The 27,635-nt window shown below is 40.9% G+C and overlaps 1 protein-coding gene across 8 annotated transcripts in view; it reads right to left on the minus strand.

Moving 5' to 3' along the window:
• The window catches only part of CORIN (corin, serine peptidase), a 230,127-nt gene that overhangs the window by 107,274 nt on the left and 95,218 nt on the right, over window positions 1–27,635 (minus strand). For all 8 annotated transcript variants that reach the window (XM_074992721.1, XM_074992724.1, XM_074992718.1 and 5 more), the window contains one exon: window positions 16,455–16,636. In XM_074992721.1, the coding sequence (XP_074848822.1) occupies window positions 16,455–16,636 (182 nt within the window). The remainder of the gene's footprint in view (window positions 1–16,454; window positions 16,637–27,635) is intronic.

A 27,635-nucleotide genomic window follows, 5' to 3' on the forward strand; every position in this document is an offset into this window, starting at 1 on the left:
AATATTTACCAATAAAAATCTAATCCTTTCAAGCCTAAGCATAATGTTGTTCAGAAATAAAGTTAAAAAGAGTTATATATTATAAGAATATTATTGGGAAAATATACTCTAAAGATAAAACAACTTGCTTAAATAGTGTCTTAGATTCAGAATTAATATTCACCTACACAAATCATTAATTATTTGCATGAAGTATTCTTTTCTTGAAAAGTCCCATGTAATCAATAATTATTGCAATAATAATTCCAGGCACTGTCAATTTCTGGAGGAAATAGAACCACCACAATGAACCTTTTAATAACAAGCCTGCTAGTTCTATATTGTATTGAAGAAAAAACTTCAGGAAAATTTATACTCTGGCTCTCTAAAATAAAACATTGGCGTGCTTTGAGAAGAGCTGGCAAAAATAATAAGCATTTTTTGAAAAAAATATTTTGAAAACTGCTACTCATTTAAAAAAATAAAGATGATTTTCTGTTTTTTGATGGCAAAAATAAAAACATTCAGTAAAAGCCATGTTATCTTCTGTTTTTGAGTGAGAGCTGCCTGGTTGTTGGATCAAAACAAACTTGATTTATTATACTGTCAGAATGAAAGATTTTTTTTTCCTTTTGGCACACTATTTTTGCCACAGGCATTTTCTTTGTTACAGTGACAGCCTTGAAAACACCAGTGGAATCTCCCCAGTGGGTTTCAAGTCTGCACATGGACTGCAGTGAAAATGATTCATCAGAGGACCAGACCATTTAAGCAGAGACTTTCCTTTGGACCTTGAGTTTTTGGACCTCTGGACTTGGGTCCTGAGATGAGGACTTTTGAGTGTCTTCATGTAAGAAGACACACCTTCTTTTGATTGATTCATTTGGCTTCTCTTTTCCGTAATCTGGGTAGTCAATTATTTTTTGTCAAGGCCTAAATCTTTTGGCCAAGGTATAGTCAAGGTCCACATTCCAGAGAAAATTAAAACTGTTAATGATAGCAATAAGTAAATAAGATTTTAGGGTCCATTCACAAGCTTCCTGCAGATTTAGCCTAAGGTACATGAGTTGACTACCCCGATCTAGACTGTGCAAATGGAATTATCAACACACAGACAGGGGAAGCAAGGTGAGGCTCACCTGCAATGCCACACCTGGCCAAAAGAGGGTGCAGAGTGTGGCCCACTCCTCTACAAACTCCCAGAAAGAGAGGAACATAGCAGTATTGACCACGTGTGAAAAAGACTATTTAAATAACTTGTCAGATATCACAGAGTAAATCTTTGGTACAGATAGGGATAGTCTAATGCCCCAGCTCATAACTAACAACCAGTCCTGTAGCACCTTAAAGACTAACAAATTAATTAAGTAATGAGCTTTTGTGGGTCAGACCCACTTCCTCAGATCCTCAGAAGTGGGTCTTACCCACAAAAGCTCATTACCTAATCAATTAATGTGTTAGCCTCTAATGGGCTACAGGACTGGTTGTTATTTGTGAAGCAACAGACTTAACACAGTTTCCCCTTTCTGAATCTATTCTGCAGCTCAGGTTCAATTTCGTTAACGATGAAACCATCCTTTTTTGCTGTTATCATCTGCCTCACTCAATACACACCTTCTTACTCCTGCAACAAATAAGGGAAAAATCCTACAGATACTAGTCTCCTTTACACTAAAACTTTTATTCACTCCCAAAGCACTGAATGAGGAAAGAATTGTGTGAAAACAGCAGTCCGTGATCACAGAGGGACAAGGTGGGTGAGATAATATCTTTTACTGGGCCAACTTCTGTTGGTGAAAGAGACAAACTGTTAAGCTACACAAAGTTCTTTCTCATATCTAAGAAAGATATTCAAAGTATCATAGCTAAATATAAGGTGGAAAACACTGTTTAGTATAAGTAGTTAGAACTTATTGTATGAGCCCATTCAAAATGAAGCACCCTGTAAACATCTTCACAATAAAAAGACAAAAGGGGGGAAGGTTAGTGGAGTACAGATTTCTTTAATAAGCCATAAATTGTGTGTTTATTAACACCGTACTTTAGTGTGCAGAAAAGTTATGAATTTAAGCTCCCAACCACATTTTGAAAGTGTTTGCAGGATTCTTGAATGACAAGGGCCGAGAGGTTAATTATGGAGTGTCTGTTTTGTGAAAACTGTTTACTCACAGTTCCTGTGTGAGTTCATTTGAGAACATAATGATGGTCTGGTTTCACCCACATAGTTGTTATTGGGATAAAGCTCAGGTGCATGTGTGTAACCAGATAATCACAACACTCTTCTCATGATTTTCATCATCATCATCATCATCGTCATCATGGTCAGCCATGGACTCAGCACCCATAGGTGTCTGATGCCTCACTCGCCATTTCCTTCCATCTTTCCCTGTCCAGCACGGAATGGGGTAGTTTCTGTAGACTAGCTCCACAGCAATCTACTATATCATCTCCCCATTCTCTGGGGGGTCTGCCTCTCCTATTCGAACCCTCCGTTTTAAGATGGAATTTATTATTCTGTTTATAAAAAAAAATAGGAAGTTACATAAAATCTATCACATGTAATCATACCGACTCCTGTATGGATCCTCATCAGGCTTGGGACTTTTATATCCAGAACACAGACCTCTACTGTTTGAGCTAAGAAAGTAACAGATGGAAACAGCAGGCACATAGGATCGGTCTACACGGAGCTGCTCTCCCAGCAGCTCCATGCTAATATGCAGCCTCGCAATTGCAAATGACTGCTCATTAGCATATTCCCATGGCTCATTAGCATAGCCACACGAGATCTCACTCACAGCAGACGGGGGTGCCAGCAACAAAGAGGCCATGGAGATGTGCCTCTGCCAGCAAAAAGTCCCTCTGTTGCCAGCCCCTTATGCCTGAATTCAGAGCAGCTCTGTGTAGGCCCAGCCTTACTGTTGTCAAGGATGGACCAGCCAATACCATGGAGAATAACGTACATACATTTCTGGTGGGTTTCACTGCTAGCTGCCAGACAGCAGAGGAATGCTGAGACTCAGGAATCCTAAGTTCCAATTCCAGGCTCTGAAAGGGAATGTTCTCTAGTGTCTCTGTCCCTTTATGCTCCAATCTTACCTCTCTCTCTTGTTGCTCTGTCTCTGCTCCCAAATACCAATGATGATTCAAGTGTGCATATAACTCCACTACTCCTGAGATTAGCTTCCGATTTCAATTTAAAATGTTGAAATGGATCTATTAAATTCTTTAGGGTTTGAGCCCTGGCTGTTTGATACACAGCCCCTCTCAATTGTTACAGCAATTGAAGTCAGCTGAATTGCTGAGGCTAAATTCAAGTCTGTCTCTAAATTCAAGCCTGAAATGGCTGGAGATCTTGGCAGGGCATTTTCAAAGCTGACTCTTTGACTCCAGTAATCACTTTCCCTGCTGGTCCAAGAGAACCTAATGCTTGGTCTACATCACCAATTTCTGACAGTATAACACTGTCACCTAGGGATGTGAAAAACTAAACTCCTGATTGACATACTTATGCCAACATATCCCACAAAGTAGACAGTGCTATGTCCATGGAGGGCTTCTCCAATAGATACAACTACCACCTCTCAGGGAGGTATGCCGCAGCAGCACTGCATGTGTAGACAAGCCTTTGAGGTCTGTTGACCTTCAGAGCATGACACAAAACCCCTCTGTTTGCACAAACTGCTCCCTGGTGCGGCGATAGTCCCTGAATGATACCATTAGTCCTTTCTTTTGTGGATTGTGATATTTCCATTTTTGTTGGTGGGAGGGGAGTTTAACATTTTAGTGATATTCTAAGAATCTGTGCATTCCTCCATTTGCCCTCACTTCAATCTACAAAGCTATTCAGAAAGAGGGGCACTGTGGATCTCTCTCATCCATTCAGGGAAAGGAGAAGGAATAGGATGATGGTCTAAAAACCCAGCGAGACACGAGGAAGCTGGAAGGCACAACAGGGAAACAAAAAGAGACAAGAAATAAGAACGCAGGAGAAGAGAGACAAATGATTGGGGAGGCATATATGGGGAAAGAAAGAAATCAAAAGACATATGAGTCATTGAGTGGACAACAGTGAAGAATTTGCTCTTTGGGGAAAATAGTTTCCTTGACTGTGAATACCGCACTCCCACACAACAGACCATGATCTCAGGAACTACTTTATCTCCCTCAATGCAGTATTTTACCAGAAAATTCTTCTAGCCACAAAATTGCAATATTATACATATACACACTTTTCTTTTCTTTGCCTCTCACTATAAAAAATTATGCAAGGATGAAAAGGAAAGATAAAATCAGGAAGATATTACATAATCGTTATCAGACGGTCACAATTCATAACCATGACCTCGCTAGCTATATATAATTTTAGAGCATCTGTCTGTTGGTGCTGCCCAGAATGCTACAGGGCTGAGGGAACTGCAGAATAGATTCCCACAATGCTCTGTTGCAACAGTCGAACTTTGGCAATTTAGGGGGGGATGCACTAAGTCCACTGTGTGTGGAGGTGCAGGCACTCAACTTCGACTTTATAAAACCCAGTGTTACAAAGTCAACTTTAATAAATTTGACTTTATTTCATTGTGTAGATGTAGTCTTAGCACTCCTTAAAACTGACCTAACGGTATTTGAAGTGAACACAGTCACATTGTAAAATTGAGCTAAGTGCCTTAAAATCGACTTTATGCTGTGGTATAGATGTAGCCTCTGTTTACATTTATGCTTCATATTTATATGAGTGCCAGAAAGACAGATTGGCTGTCAGAGATCATATAAATCTGAACTAACACAATGTGTATTTCACTTGGACAGTAACTTGTTCCTACAGTTTATGCAAGTGACGTTATCTGACACATCTTAGATTTACTGTTGGAAAATACTTTGAACAAAAAAGTGGTTATAATATTGTGTGCAGTGCAATGCCTTATACACGGCAAAGTCTACCACCAATCAAGAGGAAACTTGATGGAATAGTTCAAACTGGAAAAGAAAGCTCGAAGCAGCTCCTGGATTAAGACACTGTTTTTCATTATTTTGGGAAAACAAGTGTTATGACACACGGGGAATACCATCCAGTGAGTATACCTAGCGTACATTTGACTTGTCAGGTGCCTCCCACGTGTGTTATATGTATGGTTGTGTAACTTTCGTGATGATATGTGTAATAAATTAACTCTGCAATGGATTGTAGATGGTTAGGTTGACACTATTTTACACACACACACACACACACACACACACACACACACACACACACACAGAAAGCCTTACAGACTATTTCTGGGGTCTCTGACTGACAGAAGCTAGAGAAACTTGCATTAAGGGTTCCTGAGGTGTCACATTCAAATAGACTAAAGAGCTCACTCCAGTTATTCAGACATGGAGCCTTTTCAGTCCCAATAACATTGCTGGGTGTCTATATTTGCACAATAATTAATTTTATGTTTTTTGTCAAAAAGGGAGCTTATCTAGGCTATCTGCAGTGGTTTTCTTACTGGTGACCTACTACAACACTCCTGACCAGCAAAAGAAATAATCTAAGTACTACATCAAAATAAGTACTGCTCATGTATTGCTCCTCATGCAATAAGCATGAGGTGAGAAGTTCACAAAAATAAATCTTTACAGATTGGTTAACGTCTCCAAGTTACTTTTAATTATACAAGTTTCATGGTTTTTACCTATAAATCACTCATTTCTCATAGAACTCAACTTTTCTGCCCGCAAATATCTGGTATTAAAGTAAGTCTGCATTGATTTGCCAACATTCTACTTTCTATACTTTTCATTTAATATAATCCCCAGGATATTACCACTGTGAGATTTCCAGATAATATCATGTTTGGTCAGCTAGGTCTCGAACAACAACATAATAATCAGAAGGTAGACTAGGTGCTACCTGGAAATGTTAATTATTGGACTCTCCAGAAAGTGTTACAGCAGACAGGGTCCCCAGAATGATCTAAACCAGCATTTCTTAAACTTTCTGAGAAAACGAAACAACGTTTTTTATGCAGAACACCTATGAAAGTTTTCTTCAAAAAATGGTTGGCCAGAAGAAACACCAAGCAGCAACAATGCAGCACAACCAAACTGAAGTAATTTAATCAAGTACATAGCAATGAAGAAGTAACATTGTATCTAGTTTTAATAACAGAGAACACAAACCATCAGCATATGATATCAAAAGAGTGTCACATGCTCATGGCACACCTGTGAGGTGTTCACTGTATACCAGTGTTCTGCAGAACATAATTTAAGAAACATGATCTAAACAAAGAGGAACCTTCTGTCTATTGCATAAGCTAAGGCATCAGTCACCCTACGGTACCTGCACCACATCTTAGTGATGTGCCAGGCTGATTTTCACTTGTACTTCTCAACAGGACTGTGGACACAATTTCATTCATGAATTCTTGACACACTACCACCAGACAGGCACCGGAGGAGAAGATTAGGATTTGTAAGAAATGGTGTTTTTTAAGGAGAGACTAAGGAGGAAGAAGTGGACGTATGACAATCAGGGGTTCCAGGGAATCCACATGGAAGAGACACAGGTGCAGAAGTGGGAATTTCACACAGAGAGGTTAGTGAGTTGGGTGGCTGGGGAAAGTCAATGGGGCAATGAGGGGAGAAGGTGGCTATAAAAGCAGAGAGATAAGTGATAGCCATGTTGTTTAGGGTCTTAAAAATGGGATTCAAATTGTACCTGATGTGTGAGGGGAAGCATGTGAAGGGATTTTAAGAGTTGGACACACAGCAGTGGGTCAGGAAGATCATTTTGGTGGTAATATTTTGGATGGTTTGAAGCAGGGAATAAGATGAAGGTTACTAAGGCTAGAGCAAAGAATTCAGGTGAGAAATAATCAGGGCTAGAATAATGGAGAGAAACAGAACATTTATGAAGGGAAAACAAGCAGTGTAGTTTCCACACTGTGCTGTGGGCCCTGACACTAGCCTGCTGCTTTCACTGTAACTGTAGTGAAATTTTGATTGCAAGAAGATTTACAATAAAAGATGGGAGCAAGAAGACAATATTTTGACCCAAAACTTATACTTTTTGAAATATCACAAACACTCAACTTATGGGGGGAGGAGTGAAATCACCTGAGACAAAACTACAAAAGGTGTCCAGGAAAAGTATTATTAACAATGTGACACAGTACTACTGCTAATTAGAAAAAAAACAAACAATAAGCCAGATGTATCTGACCTTCCTTTACCACATCAGTGAAGGGCCATTAGAGACTACTATAATATAAACAAACAAGTGAGGCAGCCTAGAATATAGAATCTTATATAATTACAAAGTAAAATTAGAAAAGTCCAAAAATAAACAGCTGTTTTCTCCACAAGAAATGGTATACAATTCTGAAATGATAAAATCTTGCCCACATCCTGTCATATGGGTTACTTCTGCGTCAGTTTTTAATAGCTCAGCAACATTTAAACATAGTGCCGCTGCTGTGCAGCAACATAAATCTAGTGTTCTCCCTTTGAGGTGAGTTAACATTTTTTTTTTCTGTAGGGCATGTAGGGGAGAGAACTTAAAACAAATCAATAATACCAACCAGTGCCCTGGAATAACCTCAGAATCAAAGTGCATTTATTGTGCTGTGAAAGTTAAAAATGTTTTCAAAGCTTTGCATGTTAGGGTAGCAATAGGAATAGCACTGTCTCTGATCTGCATCTCAACTGTCGCGCTGATCAGCATTAAAGCCAACCTCAACCACGTGAACCAATCTCTTAATGTCATGTAATTTCTATTTAGAATTTTTGTCTGTGCAATTATTATGTAATTTTACAAAAATATTTTTAGCTAGTGGCAAGAGCATATGACCAAAGGGTAATTTCTTTTTGGGACTTATCCATCTGGAGAACTTCGCTTAAAAGAAACAGCACAGAAATGAGCCAACTATGTGAAGATACCTCTACAGCTAGACTCACCACAGCAGGAAGAAGTGAGAATCATGTATATAGCCTCAGAAGCTGTATTTATTTAATATTCGTATTATTGCAGAACCTAGGAGCCATAGCTAGGGACCAGCACCCCTTTGTGCTGGACACAGAACAAAAGGAGAGTCACTGCTCCAAACAGCTTACAATCTATAATATATGAGACAACAGATGGACAGAGAGAGACGGGAATACAGGGAAACAGTGATATAATACTGCTCAGTGTCAGGCAGACGTCTCAGTACACCAGCAGCCTAACTCTTGTCAATTTTTTATTTTTTAAGACATTACAACACAGGCCAGTTTTGGAAAGATTTAAGGATCTGAAGGAGAAAAATAAAGTGGGTTCATTTAAAGGAAGCTCCTTGCAAGCACGAGGGGCAGCAGGGGAGAAACCAAAAAGAGTTCAATAGGAAATGAAAGATGATTGATGGGGTGGGGATAGGCCAGGGAAGAGATTTGAAAGTGAAGATCAGTAACTTATGTTTGGCACCATAAAAGCAGAAGCGATACAGCCAAAATGACAGGCTCAGAAAAGGATCTTAACAGCAATATTCAAATGGAGGAAAGGAGCGAGGTGGCATTTTGCCCGTCAAGACCAAAAGAAAAAGGATCAAAACAAAAAAGCAGTCCAGTAGCACTTTAAAGACTAACAAAATAATTTATTAGGTGGTGAGCTTTTATGGAACAGACCCACTTTTTCAGATCATAGCCATACCAGAAGAGACTCAGTATTTAAGGCACACAGAACCTGGGTGTTTTGTTTTGACAGAACATAGACTAGCACGGCTATCTCTCTGTTACAAAAAAAAGGATGTTGCAGTAATCAAGAAATGAGACACTGAGAGCTTAGATGAGAATTTTAGCCTTGAGGATGGATTAGAAAGGCTGCAACTTAGAAATGTGATTTTAGAAGAATTTGTACAACTTAAGCATAGCCTGGATGTGAAGACACAGACTGAGGTCAGAGTCAAAGATGGTGACCAGATTATGAGCCTGAGTGGGAAGATGACCTTGTTGTGCACAGTCCTTAAGAAAGGAGGAGTCAGTGAGACAAAGACTGATCTTGAGCTGACAGCTAGACATCTATGAGGCTGTGGCACAGGCATGTTAATTTAGACAGAATAAGACAGACAGGGAGTAAGATCTGTGCATCAAAGATGAATTTGTGTCTGTAAATGAGATTACCCAGAGAAAAGAGAAAAGACCAAGGACAGAACCCTATGGAGGCCCCACGAAGAGAGAAAGGTTACAGGGGATCCTCCAAAGCACAGCTGAGGGAATAATTAGAGAAGCAGGTAAGAACCAAGAGAGGCAGCAGTGCAAAAGTTAAGAGAGGATAAGATTTCAAAAGAGGATGACTGATGGTGCTGACAGGTGAACAGGAATGAGGATGGAATAGTGGTACTGAGATCTGGCTAGGAAGAGGTCATTAGAGACTTTGGCAAGGGAAAGTTTCAGCAGAGTGTAAAATGTAGCAGCAGGAGTGTGGAGGACTTGCGAGGAAAGTGGAGCTCCAGCGAGTAGCTGTAAATAATTTGAACAATGAACTTAGAGGCGAAAGGAGGAAGGGAGTGGGGCCATAGCTGGAGAGACAAGAAGAGTGATGATTTTTTTTTAAGATGGAAGAAACTAAAGCTTATTGTATTGTGAGCAGGAAGAACCAGTGGAAAGTAAAAGTTAAAAGGAGAAGAGTGCTAATTACTAGACAGCTATCACAGACTGGTATCAAGGAAGGACACAGACGAATATGCAAGACAAACTAAGGGCTTGTGTACACTATACAATTTTGCAGTGTTTGAATACAGCTATTACATGTTGAACATGATTATTCCTGCTCTAAATTGATCACAAGCTCTGGTCAGCCCTCGGTCGAATTGTTTTCATTATATTGTTTATGGACACAGAAAGCAGCATAAACCATAATCTTTAAAACAAGCTGTGATTCCACAATCTATATTGTAATCTTATTTCTGTCATAGCAAGTTCTATGAGCACCTATATCCATTGTGCTAGGCTCTGTGCAAACACAGTGAGCTGACAGTCTAACTTAAATGTACAAATGGTGATGACACAGAAATACAGCTTTCAGCTGGATGTCATAACAGATGACTTAGCAGCAGCCACCACCTCACAGTTTCTGAATGATTTTGCAGGCAACCTTGGCAGCCATTTCAAAAATGAAGAATATTCATGACGGAGGAATTTATGGTTGATTGTTAGCATTTATGAGCACTACTAGGAGCAGGCAAATGAAAAACCGTGCGGTAAGGAGTGCAATGAAGAGTACGGCGGCACCAACAGAAGACTATAGACCAGTCTGTCATGTGTTAAATGCCTTCCCCACTGTACTAGCTCTTCCTGATCCATTCATTTACAGGACGAACCTCTCTAATCCAGACCTCCCTCATCTGGCAACATCCAGAATCTGACATGATTTTAGTTAGCCAGACTACCACTTATCATGGGTGTGGCCAAGTTTCCCGTGGTCCCATAAAGTTTGTTTATAGCCACTAGTCCTGGCTCTCAGTGTTCTCTGCTGTTACTTAGCTGTAATTTACCCCTAAACGTCTTCTAAGAGTCCAGTAAGCAGTGGAAGTGTTGGTGATGCTGCTAGACAGTATAAACCTTCTGTGATCCAGCAAGTTCTCTCATCTGGCACCAGTTAGGTCCAAAGGGTGCTGCACAAGAGAGGTTCAACCTGTGGTAACAATCAGATCTGTTATACAATTATGCTTTTTAAGGCCTTTGTGCTCTGTAGGTTCCTTCCCCATAACATGACCTTCTTTTGTACCTATCCCTCCTTGCAAATCATGGGTCTGTTGGTATATAATGGGAGGGTGTCACTCAGGGTGCCTAATGAGCTGTGTTCTTCACATCAAATGAAATTTTTCCCTCAAATATCTGTAACAAATTAAAAAAATTAACTTTACAAAAATTTACAAGAGGAAGACCAAGGACAGGGTAGGACATTGCTCAGTGAGGAGGGAGAAACAGTAATGGGGAACTTAGAAATGGCAGAGATGCTTAATGACTTCTTTGTTTCGGTCTTCACAGAGAAATCTGAAGGAACGCCCAACATACTGAATGCTGGTGGAAAAGGGGTAGAGTTAGTTTTTGAAATAAAAAAAAGAAAAAGTTAAAAACCATTTGGAAAAATTAGATGTCTGCAAGTCACCAGGGCCTGATGAAATGCACCCTAGAATCCTCAAGGAGCTGATAGAAGAGGTAGCTGAGCCGTTTGCTCTCATTTTTGGAAAGTCTTGGGAGACAGGAGAGATTCCAGAAGACTGGAAGAGGGCAAATATAGTGCCCATCTACAAAAAGGGGAATAAGAACAACCCAGGAAATTACAGGCCAGTAAGGTTAACTTCTGTGCCAGGAAAGATAATGGAGCAGGTAGTTAAGGAAGTCATCTGCAAGCACTTGGAAGGTAGTAAAGTGATAGGGAACAGCCAGCATGGTTTTGTAAAAAACAAATCATGTCAAACCAACCTGATAGCTTTTTTTGACACGATAACAAGACTCGTAGATAAGGGAGAAGCAGTGGATGTGGTATACCTAGACTTTAGTAAAGCATTTGATACGGTCTCGCATAATATTCTTATCCACAAACTAGGCAAGTCCAACTTAAATCGCGCTGCAATAAGGTGGGTGCATAACTGGCTGGCTAATCGCACCCAGAGAGTAGTTGTTAATGGTGCTCAATCCAGCTGGAAAAGCATAACAAGTGGGGTTCCGCAGGGGTCTGTTTTGGGACCAGTTCTGTTCAATATCTTCATTAATGATTTGGATATAGGCATAGAAAGTACGCTTATTAAGTTTGCAGATGATACCAAGCTGGGAGGGGTTGCAACTACGTTGGAGGATAGGGTCATAATTCAGAATGATCTAGATAAATTAGAGAAATGGTCTGAAGTAAACAGGATGAAGTTTAATAAAGATAAATGTAAGGTGCTGCACTTAGGAAGGAATAATCTGTTTCACACATACAGAATGGGAAAAGACTGTCTAGGAAGGAGTACAGCAGAAAGGGACCTAGGGGGTCTAGTAGATCACAAGTTAAATATGAGTCAACAGTGTGATGCTGTTGCAAAAAAAGCAAACATGATTCTGGGATGCATTAGCAGGTGTGTTGTGAACAAGACACGAGAAATCATTCTACCGCTCTACTCTGCGCTGGTTAGACCTCAGCTGGAATATTGTGTCCAGTTCTGGGCACCCCAATTCAAGAAAGATGTGGAGAAATTAGAGAAGGTCCAGAGAAGAGTAACTAGAATGATAAAAGGTCTGGAGAACATGACTTATGAAGAAAGGCTGAAAGAATTGGGCTTGTTTAGCTTGGAAAAAAGAAGATTGAGGGGGGACATGATAGCGGTTTTCAGATATCTTAAAGGGTGTCATAAGGAGGAGGGAGAAAACTTGTTCTTCTTGGCCTCTGAGGAGAGAACAAGAGGAAATGGACTTAAACTGCAGCAAGGGAAGTTTAGGTTGGACATTAGGAAAAAGTTCCTAACTGTCAGGGTGGTCAAGTACTGGAATAAGTTGCCAAGGAAGGTTGTGGAATCTCCCTCACTGGAGATATTTAAGAACAGATTAGATTAGATGTCTATCAGGGATGGTGTAGATAGTGGTCGGTCCTGCCGTTGGGGCAGGGGACTGGACTCGATGGCCTCTCGAGGCCCCTTCCGGTCCTAGTGTTCTATGATTCTATGATTGATTATGCAACTAAAATATGTCTAATGTGCTATGACCCATGCGGTTATCTGTCCTGTTGTGTTAGATTACCTGTTAATATCCCTTAACGGCAATGGGACTTTTTGTGCCTGTACTTGCTGGTATTGAGGACCAGCACCTTGGAAGCCCCATCTAGGGGGGATGTGGGGCCAAGCTGGCTGAATACCTTTCCCCCCACCAAAAAAGGAACTGCTTAATGGGATACCTCAGTTACAAAAGGCTTTGATCCCAGTATCTCTCTTGCAGAAACTTGTAAAACAGAAGTAAATAAATTATTAAAATTTCTCTATAAAATCTCTATATTATTAATAGAAAAGAACCAGCACCCCACAGCAGTGGCTCAGGCTGAGATGTACAACCATTATTTTACTGAGGGGCTTCCACAAACATTTTCACACTTAGCCTTTGCTAACCAATGTGATGGGTCCATATGCTCTGCAGTACCAAGCGGGGGTGTGGGGGGGGAGAGCAGAAAATTCATATACTTCTTTTCAATTTAAACAAAACAAAACATATTCCACACCCCCCGCCCCCGGACAATAACCTCAGGAGGAGACAGCAACACTTGGCAAACCAATATGTAATGTTTGGAGCCTTGCTTGGAATGATTCTCCTTGTGTCCTGAAAATGATACTGATTGTAGTGATACTATCATCTTTTGTCATTTGAAATGGAGTGATGGTGATGACAATGACTTTTAAGAAGACTTCTTGGAACCCTGCAGATAGATGGTATTAGAGACGAATGTTCAGAGTGGCCACTAAGGGGCAAAGATCAAGGAGGCTGTGTAAGCAGGAAAGCCTGTCTGGCATTAACTCCAACCATGGTGCGTTCCACATTGCTGTATTTGCACTAATGTTCAATGCTTGATAACAAGCATTCTCCTAAGACACATTACTGGTTTGATAATCAAAATAGGTGGCAGGATGCTACCAACAACTAGTGTGCTGGACAAAAATACCATTAAGCTGAGGTTAAAGCTGATGATCCACAGCAATAACGGAAAAATAAAAATTTAAAGAAGCAGATGTAGTTATCCAAAACACCAGCTGTTATCAACCTAGGAAATTCTATGTTAAACAGCAAAAAAACCTTAACATTTGAAAGTGGGGAGCTCTCAGTCTGGCTTCCAGCTAAATGAAGCTTTTGTCCAGAAACTGTTTTGTTTTTCGCTCTGGGTTATTGTTACACTTATGAACGCTCATTACTTGAATGGGGAAAAGGGAAGCAGGATTCCCTGGGGTACTCCTGAGCTTGGAACGGGGAAAGACAACTGGAGGGGATTCTGCAGAGGGCTGGAGAGGAAGAGCAAAGCAGAGAGCAGGCAACTCGCTGCATTCAAGAACTCTGCATGCTTCCCAGATTCTGAGTCAGCACTCATTACTCGTGTAGACTCTAAATTCTGATTCTTGCTTCCACTCTCCTGTTGGCCTTCCTCAGCAGGGCCAAAAGCTGCCCCAGGCCCTGGGGCAAGGCAGGGGGCTCCCAGCTCTGTACCTAAAAATGTGTGGTTCTAAGGGCAGTCAATTCCCAGTGCTGACCGTACCAAAGCACTGACCCCTCAACTCTCTCACAGCTGCGGTGGCACATCAAAGGGGCCTGGAGATCTGGCTGATGCTGTGCTAACACTAGGCCTGGAGGCAACTGCCTCCTTTCTCCCCGGTTCCCTGGTCAGTGGGCCTGGCCTCCCTGCAGCCCTTCTAACGTCCACAGAACGTCCAGCAAACACAAGTCAGCAGAAGCAGTGGACCAGAAGTGTGTTCTACTGAGGGCCACAGCCAATTGTACAGATTTTAACATGTCGGCAGAGAGACAAATATGGGACCAGAAGCTGGAATCTAGATGTGGAACCTGTAAGAGCAGAGGGGTCCAGGAGTGTTAGTGGGAAGATGACTTTAGAAGACTTTAAATGGTAGTTACAGGGGTGACCTGAGGAATTTACGAACTTCATATGCCTACAAGAGTCCTCCAAGCATGCGAAAGCTGGAATCGTTTAACTGTAAGGCTTTGCATCCCTGTGCAGTTGCTATCTTCAAGCTGTTGCTTATTCAGGGTTGTATCTTGCACAGTTTTTATTGTATGAAGTACAGCAACACCTATATTCACTGTTGGTTCCAAAAACATTCTACAATCTAGACTATAATTTCAGGCACGCTTCCAGGACAGCTCCTCCCTTCCCGCCGCCCCGACAATCTTCAAGCTTATAGAAGCCAGCTCACTGCATTCATGTTATTTCTTACTTAAATTATTACATACTATTATCTCAACTACACCATCATCATCTTTGGCTAGTCAAAGCAAGTAAAATACCAGGTAGGCGGAGGGAGCGATAAAAGAAATGAAAACAACTGAAGTATTTCATGGTTAGGAAGGTGTATTTCAGACCCACAGGAATGCTATTTAAATATTATTTTTTCCAAGTGGGCAGATAAGATAGAGGATGGATTACAGAGATCAGGTAGGAGGAATGACAAAAATTTGACCTTCACTCCCTTACTTAGTCACAACCCATTTACAAAACTAATGCAAATATTTACTTCAAAGCTTTGCAGCTGAATTCTCAGAGTTCTATATTTTATCTTAGTCATTTTCCCTTTCAACCTCTAGTGGGCACATACTGCATAATAACGGAGAACAGAAAACAGGCTGCATAACAAGATGCTCACCAGGCAATGAGAGAATGTTAAGCGGCCTTGTCTTCAGTAATGCTTTCATTTGCACACAAGAACAAAAGAACACACACAACAGTCTCAGAAGTCACTAACATCCTTCAAAAACCCCAAGATCCCTCTTGCGACACCTGCACCTAAAAATGCCATTTTTGATTTGAAACTCTTCCATACTGTATCATAGCATTTAACTGCTGAAAAGCCATTTTGTTCTGGGAATAAAGTTACAGAGACCCACAAAATTATTGTGTTGTTTTATCCTTGCATGTATTGTTTATGTCATAGTGGCGCATCTATAAGTGATGGTACCGTCTTTGAAACAGTAATGCTAGAGAGAGACATATTTAGCTTTCTTTTTCAACATCTTGTTCTCCCTGCAGCTAAGTTGGCACTCTCCTCCTCCATGTGGCTCTGTCTGCAGCAGGAGGAAGAGGTGTGATTGACAACACAAGTGAGACAGACTTCTTGCCTTCAAGTCCAGTGTCTGGCTCCCCCTGGGAATGGAACATACTCAGTAAGGATGGTGTATGCACAGTCCTGTCAGTAGTAGGATGGAGCAGGCTGAATGCACAAAGATTCTTTGGAGACTTTAGCTTCTACAGTCTAAAACTTTACTGAGTATGTACAATGCGAGAGCCCTAAAAGGCTTACCCATTTGGTCAAATTTGGGCAGATTTTCATAGGAACAGCAAAAGGCACATCCCTAACTGAAAGGCTACCCCCTCTGCCAAATTTCAAGATCTTGCTCGAAAGCATGGGGGTATAGAGCTTTTCAGAGGAAAAAGTCACCACATCCTATTAGTTTTATTATTTTATTACTTTTCCCTAGCTTTGTTTTTGAAGTGGGTGTATTGTTTCAGCTAAAATTTTCCCCTCAAAGAATCAAACTCTAGTATACTCACTCCTTGGAAATTTTCAGCACAAATGTTCAGCATTGGTCAAAACAACTTGTATCAGAGTATTGTAATGGGAAGTGTTTGGCAACCTGAATAATCGGCAGGGCTGTCAATCATAATTTCATCCCCTGGAAGCTTCTAATTTGTAGGCTACATTTACTGAAAAAGGCATTATTAAGCAAAACCTCATAAATATAATTATTAAAACAGAGTAACATACTTTGTTTTCCTCTTTCTTGCCATGGCGAAAAACAGACTCTCGAGGTATTGTCATTTTCAGTTCTGTTTTGGAACTGGGAGCATCTGAGGAACTCCGGCCACGAAGAATTCACCATCCCTAAAACTGGTTCACAACCTTCCTTTGCTGCCTCACAAAAGGATCTACAGGGCAGCAGTGCTCGGCTAGAGGAAAGAAAGAAAGAAGAAACCAAGAAATAGCTGATCAGATTGTTAAATTATTTCTACTCTCTTAATTTAAAAAATATCACCATTTTTGAGTAAATACGTGTACAACAAACTATGCAGCAATATCAAAGCAGATAGAATGATATGGAGCTTAGTTTTCATTACTCATTGGTGGTCCCACCTACACTGAATATCCTACAAACCAGATTGGCAATGAAGATTAAGCATGATTTAAACTTGGTTGAAAAAACAGGGTAACATGTTTAAAGAACTGAACTTGTCTATTTTATTTTCTCGCTCTGACAGATACGTATGCACATAGCGGCTTTCCATTGGCCTTCCTCTATCCATATACATACACAAATATGCATGTCAGAGCAACAGTAAAAACTACAACTCACAAATGTGAAACACGTCCAATAATGATCTAATTATATTTTTCTATTTATTGTGTTATTTCTGTACCTTAATACATGTATGAATGATCTGAAAAATGAAGTGATCTGTGAGGTAACAAAATTTGCAGGTGACACAAAATTAGAAAAGTTAGTTTCAGACTTCAGAAACTCTGAGTCACATCAGAGGGATCTAACGAAGCTATGACAAGGGCAACTTGATGGCAGATGAAATTCAGTGCTGACAAAAGCAAAATAACACATATAGGCATACGTATATGTCTACCCTTGCCCCAGAGGGGGGATGGTTATCAGCCTGATCAGAGAATACTAATGAAGTGCTGCGATGAATATGCAACTTCGAAGCACCGGAATGCTGTGTAGCTGCCGCCACTTCGAAGTGCCCACACTACTTCGAAGTGCCTTTACTCCCCAAAATTTCTTACACCTTACTAGATTCTAAATTAGCATCAGCAGTACAGGGAGATGTGGCCAGCACAGCATATAACAATGGTCAAATAAACACAACGTATGGGCAATGGGATGGAGAATACTACTGAAAATATAACTCCATTGTATAAACCAGTTGTAGACCCTCATCTGGAATACTTTTTCCTATGTCTAAAAAAGTGTATCAGAAAGAATAAATTTGGTTTAGAGACATGATGAGAAAAACTCTACTGTGATAAACAATTGAAAAACTGTGTCTATTTATCTTACAAAGCATGAAGAAAAGGGGAATTATGAATAGATACAAAACAGTAAATGACATAGAGAAGGCAAATCAGGAATTCCACTCGCCCTTCATTATAATACACGAACAATGAGATACAATTAAATTAAAAGTTGGCAAATTTAAAACTCATAAAAGAATTTTTTTCTTTCATACAACACAGTTAGGCTGTGGAACTCACTGCAAGATTCTACTGAGGGCAAGACTTTAACAGGAATGAGACAAGGATTATTTATCTTGATTAGAAGAGTATCCAAAATTATTCAATTATTACAGTAAGTATTAAAAAATAGCCCAGAGTTTTGAAAGAGGAAATGAACCAACTTCTAACTCACTCATTTTTTCCACGCTTCTTCCACCTCCCTCTGAAGCAGCTGGAACTGGCCAATATTTTCTAACAGTATGACATTCACTTTTCCATAACATTAGCATCATAAGATGTCAGAAAGTGAAGGTTATGCTAAAGCTAGCGTCAGCTCAGAACTGAGCCTTATTCACGCTCAGTCCCTAGGAAGGGGTTAAATTTTACAGGAGAAATTCACAGATTGAAAGAACAAGAAAGTAGTTGTTTGACAGATTGAGTCATATCAAACTGGCTTCTGTTGAAAGCCACTCCAGGGTTTGGAACGTTAGAGTAAGTTCCGGGGAAATGGTTTAGTAGGACATATACGAACAGTTTGGGATGACCATTCCTCCTTCACGTTAGCTGTGAGTGAGCTAGGAGCATGTGCTAAAATCATGCTAGTAAAACCCTCATCCCACCCCACATCAACCATGCTAGAAGAGATAACTTCACAACCATTGATAACATACATGATTAGGAATGCTTATTTATCACTAAGGGACAAGTCCTGTCTTTTCCCCTAAAGCTGTCGAAAGCTGCCCACAAGTGGAGGGAAGTGTAGTTTATCAGTGCAAAGCTGGGTGTCTGATTTGGGAACTCCTATTCATTGGGAATAATCTGCATATGCATGGCCAAGTGCAGGATGTGAGAAAGAAAAGGCCCAAGCAGAGGCTCTGCAACCATGAAGGTTCTTTGCCTCACAGAAGGAATATGAAAGGAGCATAGAGGCTAATTTAGCACAGCCCCCACAGTGAGGCTCTGTCTACGCTCTAGGCACGTGTAAGAAGAATTTTTTTCCACTTGCATTATTCTCATCTGGCTCCTGAGAGTGAGCACTGTAATAAGGGTTCAGCCCCAAGTATGTACATTTTGGGGAATAGATAGGCCAAGATTTTCATATCCGTATTTGGGCTCTTAAATGATAAGCCTGATTTTCAGAAATGCTGAGCACTCAGAGGCTCTTGCAGACTTCGCTGTCTCCTACTGAAGTGTAAAAGTGGATTAACCAGTCAATAATAAAAACAATATTATGCTGAAGACCAAAGAGCTACAGCAGCTGTCAGATTACCAGTGGTGAAGCGGTTCACATGTTTATAAGCATGAGCCTTCTATTTTGTAAATACAAAACTTGTGTGGATTCAAAACCACAGGAGCCTGAGGAGATTTCAGTTCCTCCCCTTGACCTACTGTGCTCACCTTTGTTTTTGAAATCCATCGAATGGTATTTTCTGCTTAAACATTTGTGAGGAAAATGTATAACACCAGTGTCCTTTAATGTTTACAGGGCATCCTAACTGGCTGCCGAGCTGGAACTGGTGTTTATATATACACTATCTTTAGAGATAGGTTTCTAACTCATATTAAGAACTCTCACACAATGCTAACCGCACTTTACACACTGGCGTGAGGGAATGATCTCACATCTGAAATAAAGACCTGTATCTCTAAAGAGTCTCTTGTGACTCCCTACGTGACTATCTCTAGCTGGCAGTTTATTTGTTGCTTGGAAATAAAGACATTCTAAAATAATACCTTTCACCCAGGCTTTCTGTTATGCTGAAGGGAGATAGCGTCAATATCATGCAAAAGGTCTGGTTGCATGCTGAAGAAAAACACATGTCTTCTAGATTTATCCGCTGTCATTAAAAGCTGCTGTTTATTAATAGACTCAATGTTGCCAGCATGCTGTTCTGGCAGTTGAAGACTTGCTATCTTAATCAGTACAACAACTTCAGATAAAGTAATTCAAAATCACTTTTCCAGTTTTTAATGGAGCCTATTTCTGGAGGGAGGAAAAGAGTGAAAATATGAGATGGGGCTTGTGTGTATGGGGCCTTTCAGTGTCTGTCAATTTTATCTGCAGAACAGACATAACACAGCCTCTATCTTGCTCCTGAAAATAGGGCACGACAAACTGTTAACAATTTTCTTCCAGGCACTTTAATTTTTTCTCCCAAAGTACACGTATGGGTAATACGAACAGTTTGATTATAATTTAGAAATTACTGGGCTTTCAAAAGACAATTGCATGGTGATTGAATAAGCCAACAGAAAGCATATACTTATGGAAGGCTGTATACATGCACGATTATGTCAGGGCAAAGTTACTTACGTAGGGAGACCTTCCATCCCACTTTCACTGGAACAGTCCCGTGTTTTAGGCAGGTGTCCCACTTTTTTTTAAACAGAAAAGCTAATTGTTCTGTATATTCGCTCTCCCTGCTGAGGTGCCCTTTCCCCAAGTCAGCACAGCTGCAAGTAAAATGAGCCACGAGCTGGCCAGACAGCGCATACTGACTGGCCAGTACAGGCAGCAGCAGGATAGGGAGCCAGGGGCCCTGCCATAGTGGTAAGGACGGGTATGTTGTGGGGGTAGGGTAGTGTGTTCTGTCCCACTCTAAGATTCTAAGGGGGACCCGGTGCCCCAGCAGTGCTGGGCAGCCCCTCTGTGGGACAGCTGCCCCTGCAGCAGGGGAGACCACTTCATAGAGGTAGCCCAATCCCCTCTGCAGGACAGCCTCCCTTGTAGATGCCCTCCACTCCATTCCACCCCCCCCACCACAGGGCAGCAGCACCATTGTGGCACCCAAAGGCATGGGGCAGCCACAGAACAATCCTGCAGGGCAGCAGCCCCACTGCCAGCACCCTGAGGCTTTGGGCAGCTTGGGACACCCCCCGCCCACAGGGCAGCAGCCTCACTGCCAGCATCTGGAGATACGGGGCAACAGGGAGCTGCAACACCCTCCTGCCCCACAGGGTGGCAGCCCCCACAGGGCAGCCACTGCTGGAGCCAGAAAGCATCCCTGCAGTATTCCTGAAGCCCAGCATTAGGGGGCAGCTGGTCACCAGCACCCGACACCTTCTGCAGGGCAACCGCCACCGCTACCAGGGAGCTCCCCCCTGGGGCTGCAGCCCCATTCCGGTGTCCCCTGGCATGGGGCAGCCAGGGACCTGTACTTGGTTGGCAGACGCCCTATCCACCCCGGGTGTCCCATATTTTGCATGGGAAAATATGGTCACCTTACACTTAACAGCTTATGAAAAGCCTACATATGCACGACCAAAGTAATTTAGTGCATATGAAAAATGCTCTATATGAAAGATTGTGTCCAGGGGTCTGCAACCTGCAGCTCCGGAGCCGCATGCGGCTCTTTGAGGACTTCTTTGCAGCTCCTGATGCTTTAATTACAAAGTTAAAAAAAAAAAAAACAAAAAAAAAAAAAACCACAACCTCTTGATTATTTTTGATAAACAGTGAACATCCTGCTGTAAACATGTATTGCATTATAAACCATTGTGTGAGTCACAATAGTTTCAGATGCATCTGATGAACCAGATCTTTGCCCACAAAAGCTTATGCTCCAATAAATGTTAGGCTGTAAAGTGCCACAGAACTTCTTGTTATTTTTAAGTCATTAACTATGAACCTCTCCCATTAGTCTGATAGAGTCTATCTGTTGGACTCAAAGCACAGCTAAGAGTCCCCCTATTCTCTTAAACTTTGTCTGCAGGGGTAATGACAGCGTTATATAATTCTGTGGTTTGGGTCTATTTACTGTAGTTAACACTGGCCAAGTAGTTATGTATTGTATTTAAGATTTGTATGAACACAGCATGAAAAATGAAAGGTACATTTTTTGAAAATATTTAAAAAAATAAAGTATTCTGAGACCCTTGTATGCAAGACATTACAGAAAAGCATAATGTCCATAACTGATCGTAGCAACTGCTATCTAAATCTATAGCACTCAAAATAATTTACAACATATTGGGTGTGTCTACACTAGCCGGCTACTTCGAAGTAGCCAGCACAACGTTGAAATAGCATGTGTTGCAGCTACACGCACCGTGTGCTATTTCGACATTGAAATTGACGTTAGGCGGTGAGACATCGAAATCGCTATTCCCATCCAAAGATGGGAATAGTGCCCTACTTCAACGTTCAACATCGAAGTAGGGCATGTGTAGACGATCCATGTCTTGCTATTTCAAAATAGCAGGGTCCTCCATGGCGGCCATCAGCTGAGGGGTTGAGACACACTTTGTCCAGCCCCTGCAGGGCTCTATGGTCACCACGTACAGCAGCTCTTAGCCCAGGGCTTCTGGCTGCTGCTGCTGCAGCTGGGGGTCCATGCTACATGCACAGGGTCTGCAACCAGTTGTTGGCTCTGTGGATCTTGTGCTGTGCAGGGCAAGTGTGTCTGGGAGGGGCCCTTTAAGGGAGCAGCTTGGAGCTTTGCTGGCCCCTTATATCGACAGGGAGCGCTTGTGTGTGTGGACGCTCTGCATTTCCTTCCAGGGCGGCTCATTTGGATGTTCCCTGTTGCTACTTTGACATTGAACGTCGATGGCACCAGCCCTGGAGGACGTGTAGACAATATGTGTCGATATGCGTCGAAGTAGCCTATTTCAATGTCCTAACTTCGAAATAGGATACTTCAACATAGTGTGCTAGTGTAGACGTAAACAGACAGTGTAGACAGAGGCTTGCAGCTCAATTTCTCACAAGTGAGAGAAACCAAACCGCAAGCAGATGTGCGCCCGCTGGGCTCTCCCAGCTGTCGGAGCCGGAGCAGTTTTGATTTGTACTTAACTCGCGTTAATGTGAGTTAAGTGCAAATCGAAATCGTGCTTCTCTAGACAACTGTCTCAGAATGGTGGCACTTAGGCACACAAAATACATTAAAAGTTTCATGGGCTTTTCAGAAAACTCATCTATATCTAAATGGACCTATAGTTTGTATACCACAAACACAAGAAAAAAATTCAGCTTCACTTGGTCACCTTATGCAATTCCAAGTCTAAATAGTACAACACAGTATGCATGTATAGGTAATACAAATACTTTGATAATTTAGAAATTATTAGGCTTTGAAACGAATAAACCATCAGAATGTATGGTCTCTAGAGATACCTTGACAGATAGGGAAATGCCAGGATTATGCAACAATTATTGTAATATTTGGCCCAGTTACAGTACTCAGTCATTGTGCTCTATAAAAATAAATCAAGTTGAACTTGGATGTATTTGCTCAACCCCCTGAAGGATGAAAGGATGACTGAACATTCCCATCTTGATTATTCTTTATTTGCGACTACTTAGAGACCAGGCTTTCTAAAAATTAAGAGGCAGTGCTGTTAAAATTTTTTCACAATTTGTTTGGCACCACCACAGGACACAGAATAAGATTACACAGTTGTAACACCCAATTCTGCTGCCACTGATTTATAAAAAGAAGTTCCCATTGGAATTTGGTTGAAGGTAATTACATTATTATTTTCCAGCTCTAACTTTGTGGTTTGTCTTCTCCAACCATGCAATTCACATCTGTTATTTCTTTGAGAGCCCCTTGTAATTGCCTCTCCATTGTGATATGTTTCACACCACCAACAAAAGGGCTTATTATCAAAGTGAACAAAAATTTAAACTTTCTTCATATGGCACCCATTCCAAACCCCTAATCATTTTTGTCCTTTTCTGAACCTTTTCCAATGCTAATATATCTTTTTGAAATGAGGCAACCACATCTGTACACAGTATTCAAGATGTGGGTGTGCCATCGATTTATACAGAGACAATAAAATATTCTTTGTCTTATTTGCTATCCCTTTTTTGCTTTGTTGACTGCTGCTGCACATCGAGTGGATGTTTTCAGAAAACTAGCCACCATGACTTTGTACGTATAGTTCAGATTATTTTCTTCCAATGTGCATTACTTTACATTTATCAATATTAAATTTCATTTCCCATTTTGTTGCCCAATCACTTAGTTTTTTGAGATCTTTCTGTAGCTCTTCACAGTCTGCTTTGTTCTTAACTATCTTGAGCAGTTTCGTATATGACCATTTAATGTATTGCAGGCCAAAGCACTGTAAATTTACACTCTGGCATAAACACACACTAAATCACCAGACAGAAAAGGCATTTGCTTCCCTATCTGAATCAGAATCTAACCCCAACTATGCACATAAGCTCAAATGCAAAAACTGTATGATGTGCAGCCACCAAAAGACATGGCGCCTGCTAGTTTGTTCCAAACATGATCTTTGGAAAGGCAAGAATTCACACAAGAGCTGTTCCAACAAACTGATCTATGCTATACCCTTATTAGGATTTGCAGAAACCTAGTGGCATTGCAAAGCACAGGTAGGGGGAGTACACCATAAATACAAGACACCTAGAAGGAACTCTACTTCCACCAATCACAGTCTGAACGACTCCTCCAGCCCCTGCTCCTTAGTCACAGATGAAGGTACTTCCTCTCTTTGGGTTGGGTTCAATTCTCATGTGCATTACTGGCTCATAGGAACCAACTTCTAGCCTGCTCCGGTCCTGTCCCCCTGCCCTGAGCGCAAACCCTGTCTGCTGTCTCTGTTCAGTTTAGTGATAAGCACGCACCAACCTCTGAGTCCTCCAGAGGTTCCTCTGGAAAGTTCAGTTCCTGTTCCACTGAACTCTCACAGAACTCTTAGATCCACTGTTACCAAGGCAACTGGACACATTAGCTTGTAAAATTCAGCTTGGGATCAACACTGCATCGCTTACTACCAATACCCTATCTATCTATTTATGCCATCAAGCAATTAAAACCACTCATGAGCTAATCGTGCTGTTCAACAATAACAGAATATCATTTAAATATTTTCAGATTTTTTCCACATTTTCAATTTATCAATTTCTAACTGATTTCAATTACAATACTTCATTTTTGATTATACATAGTTGCACTATTAAAACAAAAGAAACAGTGTTTTTAAATAACCTAATACAAATACTGTAGTGTAATGCCTTTATCATGAAAGATGAACTTACAGATATAAACCTGAGTACAAAAAGACCTGCATTCAAAAATAAAACATTGTAAATCTTTAGAGCCTACAAGTCGACTTACAGCACTGTAAATTTACACTCTGGCATAAACACACACTAAATCATCAGACAGAAAAGGCATTTGCTTCCCTATCTGAATCACAGTTAAGAGCCTACAAGTCCACTTAATCCTACTTCTCCTTCAGCCCATAGCTCAAACAAACAAAATGCATTACAATTTTCAAAAGATAATGCTGCCTGTTTCTTGTTTTTAATGTCACCTGAAAGTGAGCATATACACTCACATGGCACTTTTATAGCTGTCATCACATGACATTTAAGTGACAGATGTACTATAAATTCATGTGTCCCTTCATCTTCAACCACCATTCTAGAGGATGCTGATAACAAGGTCTGTTCCAAAGCAGCACAGGCTGACACATGGTCATTTTCATCATCTGGGTCACATGCCACCAACGGAAGGCTGATTTTCTTTTTTGAAGCAGGGGTTTGGCTCAGTAGTTTCCACATCCAAGTATTGCTCTTTAAAGACTTCTGAAAGCGTGCTCCACATCTCACTCCTCTCAGATTTTGGACTGCACTTAAGATTCTTAAACCTTGGGTAGAGTGCTGTAGCTGTTTTTAGAAACTTCACGTTGGTACCTTCTTTGCATATTGTCAAATCTGCTGTGAGAGTGTTCTTAAAACAAACATATGCTAGGTCATTATCCAAGACTGCTATGACATGAAACATATAGCAGAATGCAGGTACAACAGAACAGGGTACACTCAATTCTCCCCCCAGGAGTTCAGTCACAAATTCAATTGGCACATTTTTTTTTTTTAAAACGATCATTATCATCATGGAAGCATGTCCTCTGTAATGGCAGTCAAAGCATGACGAGGCATATGAACATATCTGGCATGTACTTTGTAATGCTGGCTAGAGAAGTGCCATGTAAACACCAGTTCTCACTTCCAGGTGACGCTGTAAATAAAGCATTATCTACTGCAAATATATACAAACTTGTTTGTCTTTGTTTAGACTGAACAAGAAGTAGGACTGAGTTGACCTAGATGGTCTGTTTTAATTTTGAGTGCTGTTTAATAACAAAAAAGTCTATATTTATAAGTTGTACTTTCACAATAAAAATTTTACACTCCACTACTTGTATGAGGGGAACTTTTAAGCATAACTCCCGCTGTTTTTGTTTTTCCCCCATCTCCCACAACCCCATAATCGATCAGCACTTCACTCAGGCTGTAAATGGATGTTCATTGTGAATGATACAATATGGAATTCACATGCAACCAGCCAGAATGTGGTAAGTATGCTAAATGTACATGGATTATCTTTTAGTGACCTGTTTTAACTCTCACACCCACAGAACATTCATTTTAGTACATGCCCTTTTAGTACACCTCTTCGTATATTTTCCATCTATATAACCTTACAATTATTATGTGGACCAGTGTGATATAGGCTTTTGCTACAGACCCTATATGACATTCTTTTGGTGAACCCAGGGGACCCCTGTATCTCTGTGACCTCTGGCAGTTGGTATCAAGAGGTCTTTGTAGCCCAGTAACCCCATTTTCCAGGCAGAAGAGGACTGACAGCAGGAACCCCAGGCCAGATTTGCAACCATCTCTCTAGCTAGTTGGGGATCATGGAGCGAGGGCATACAGCTTCTTCAGCTTACCTATACACAGCTGATCAGGACTCTGGAGACAGAGCCAGCCCTCACAGCTCTCCTGCTCATCTGTGAAGTGGGGGTTGTCACCCAAAATTATGTGTTGTATTGTAAAACTTATCTTTTACATGATAAGTGTATCATGAGTGTATCTTTTCTCATAATCAGCAGACTTTTGTACCAAAGATGAAATCCTACCTCCATCAAAGTCAATAGGAGTTTTGCCACTGACTTGAGCAGAACCAGGATTTTTACACCAATTGTTTAATACTATTAGGGTGAACACTTGACTACAGTTTGAGAGGAAACTGGGGGACAGTGGGAATGGGTTTCATTCAGCAATCAGAGCTTTAAATGGTCTGAGTACCAGTGAAGAAGCAGTGGCATCTAGTGAGCAGCTTTTTAAATGGCAAGCAATGGTGCGAATATGTCAACTAAAACCATACTTGGGGCACTTCACTTATCTCTACAATGCACCTTGCAGAAAAGGAATTTCAGATACTATACCATTCTCTTATATCATTTTAATATGTCAAATGGGTTGTCCTCACATTTCTATAATGTTATAATGAGCTTCTCCTAACAGATCATGTTCAGAGAAGCTTAGCTTTTCTCCAAGTATGAACACCATGCAATCCTTTTCTGAAATTAAGTTGTGCTTATCTAGGAAGAAAAGTGAAGATGCCCAAGGACAGGAAAAAGGCACCATATAATTTTTTATGAAAACACTACCATTTAGAGTGTTTTCTTCTTCTCATTTTTATGAGGTCCCTGGCCCAAAAAAGGGTTGGAGAGATGGAGATAGGCTGCTCTCAGTGTTGGCAGACGACAGAATAATGAGTAATGGTCTCCATTCTCAGTGTTGGAGGAGCAGATTGGATATTAGGAAAAACTGTTTCACTCGGTGCATGGAGAAGCACTGGAATGGGTTACCTAGGGAGGTTGTGGAATCTTCATCCTTGGTGGTTTTTCAGGCCTTGCCTGACAAAGCCCTAGTTGGTATGATTAATTGGGGTTGGG

This window comes from Carettochelys insculpta, chromosome 4 (genome assembly GCF_033958435.1).
Source record: "Carettochelys insculpta isolate YL-2023 chromosome 4, ASM3395843v1, whole genome shotgun sequence".
In the NCBI taxonomy this organism is placed as follows: domain Eukaryota; kingdom Metazoa; phylum Chordata; order Testudines; family Carettochelyidae; genus Carettochelys; species Carettochelys insculpta.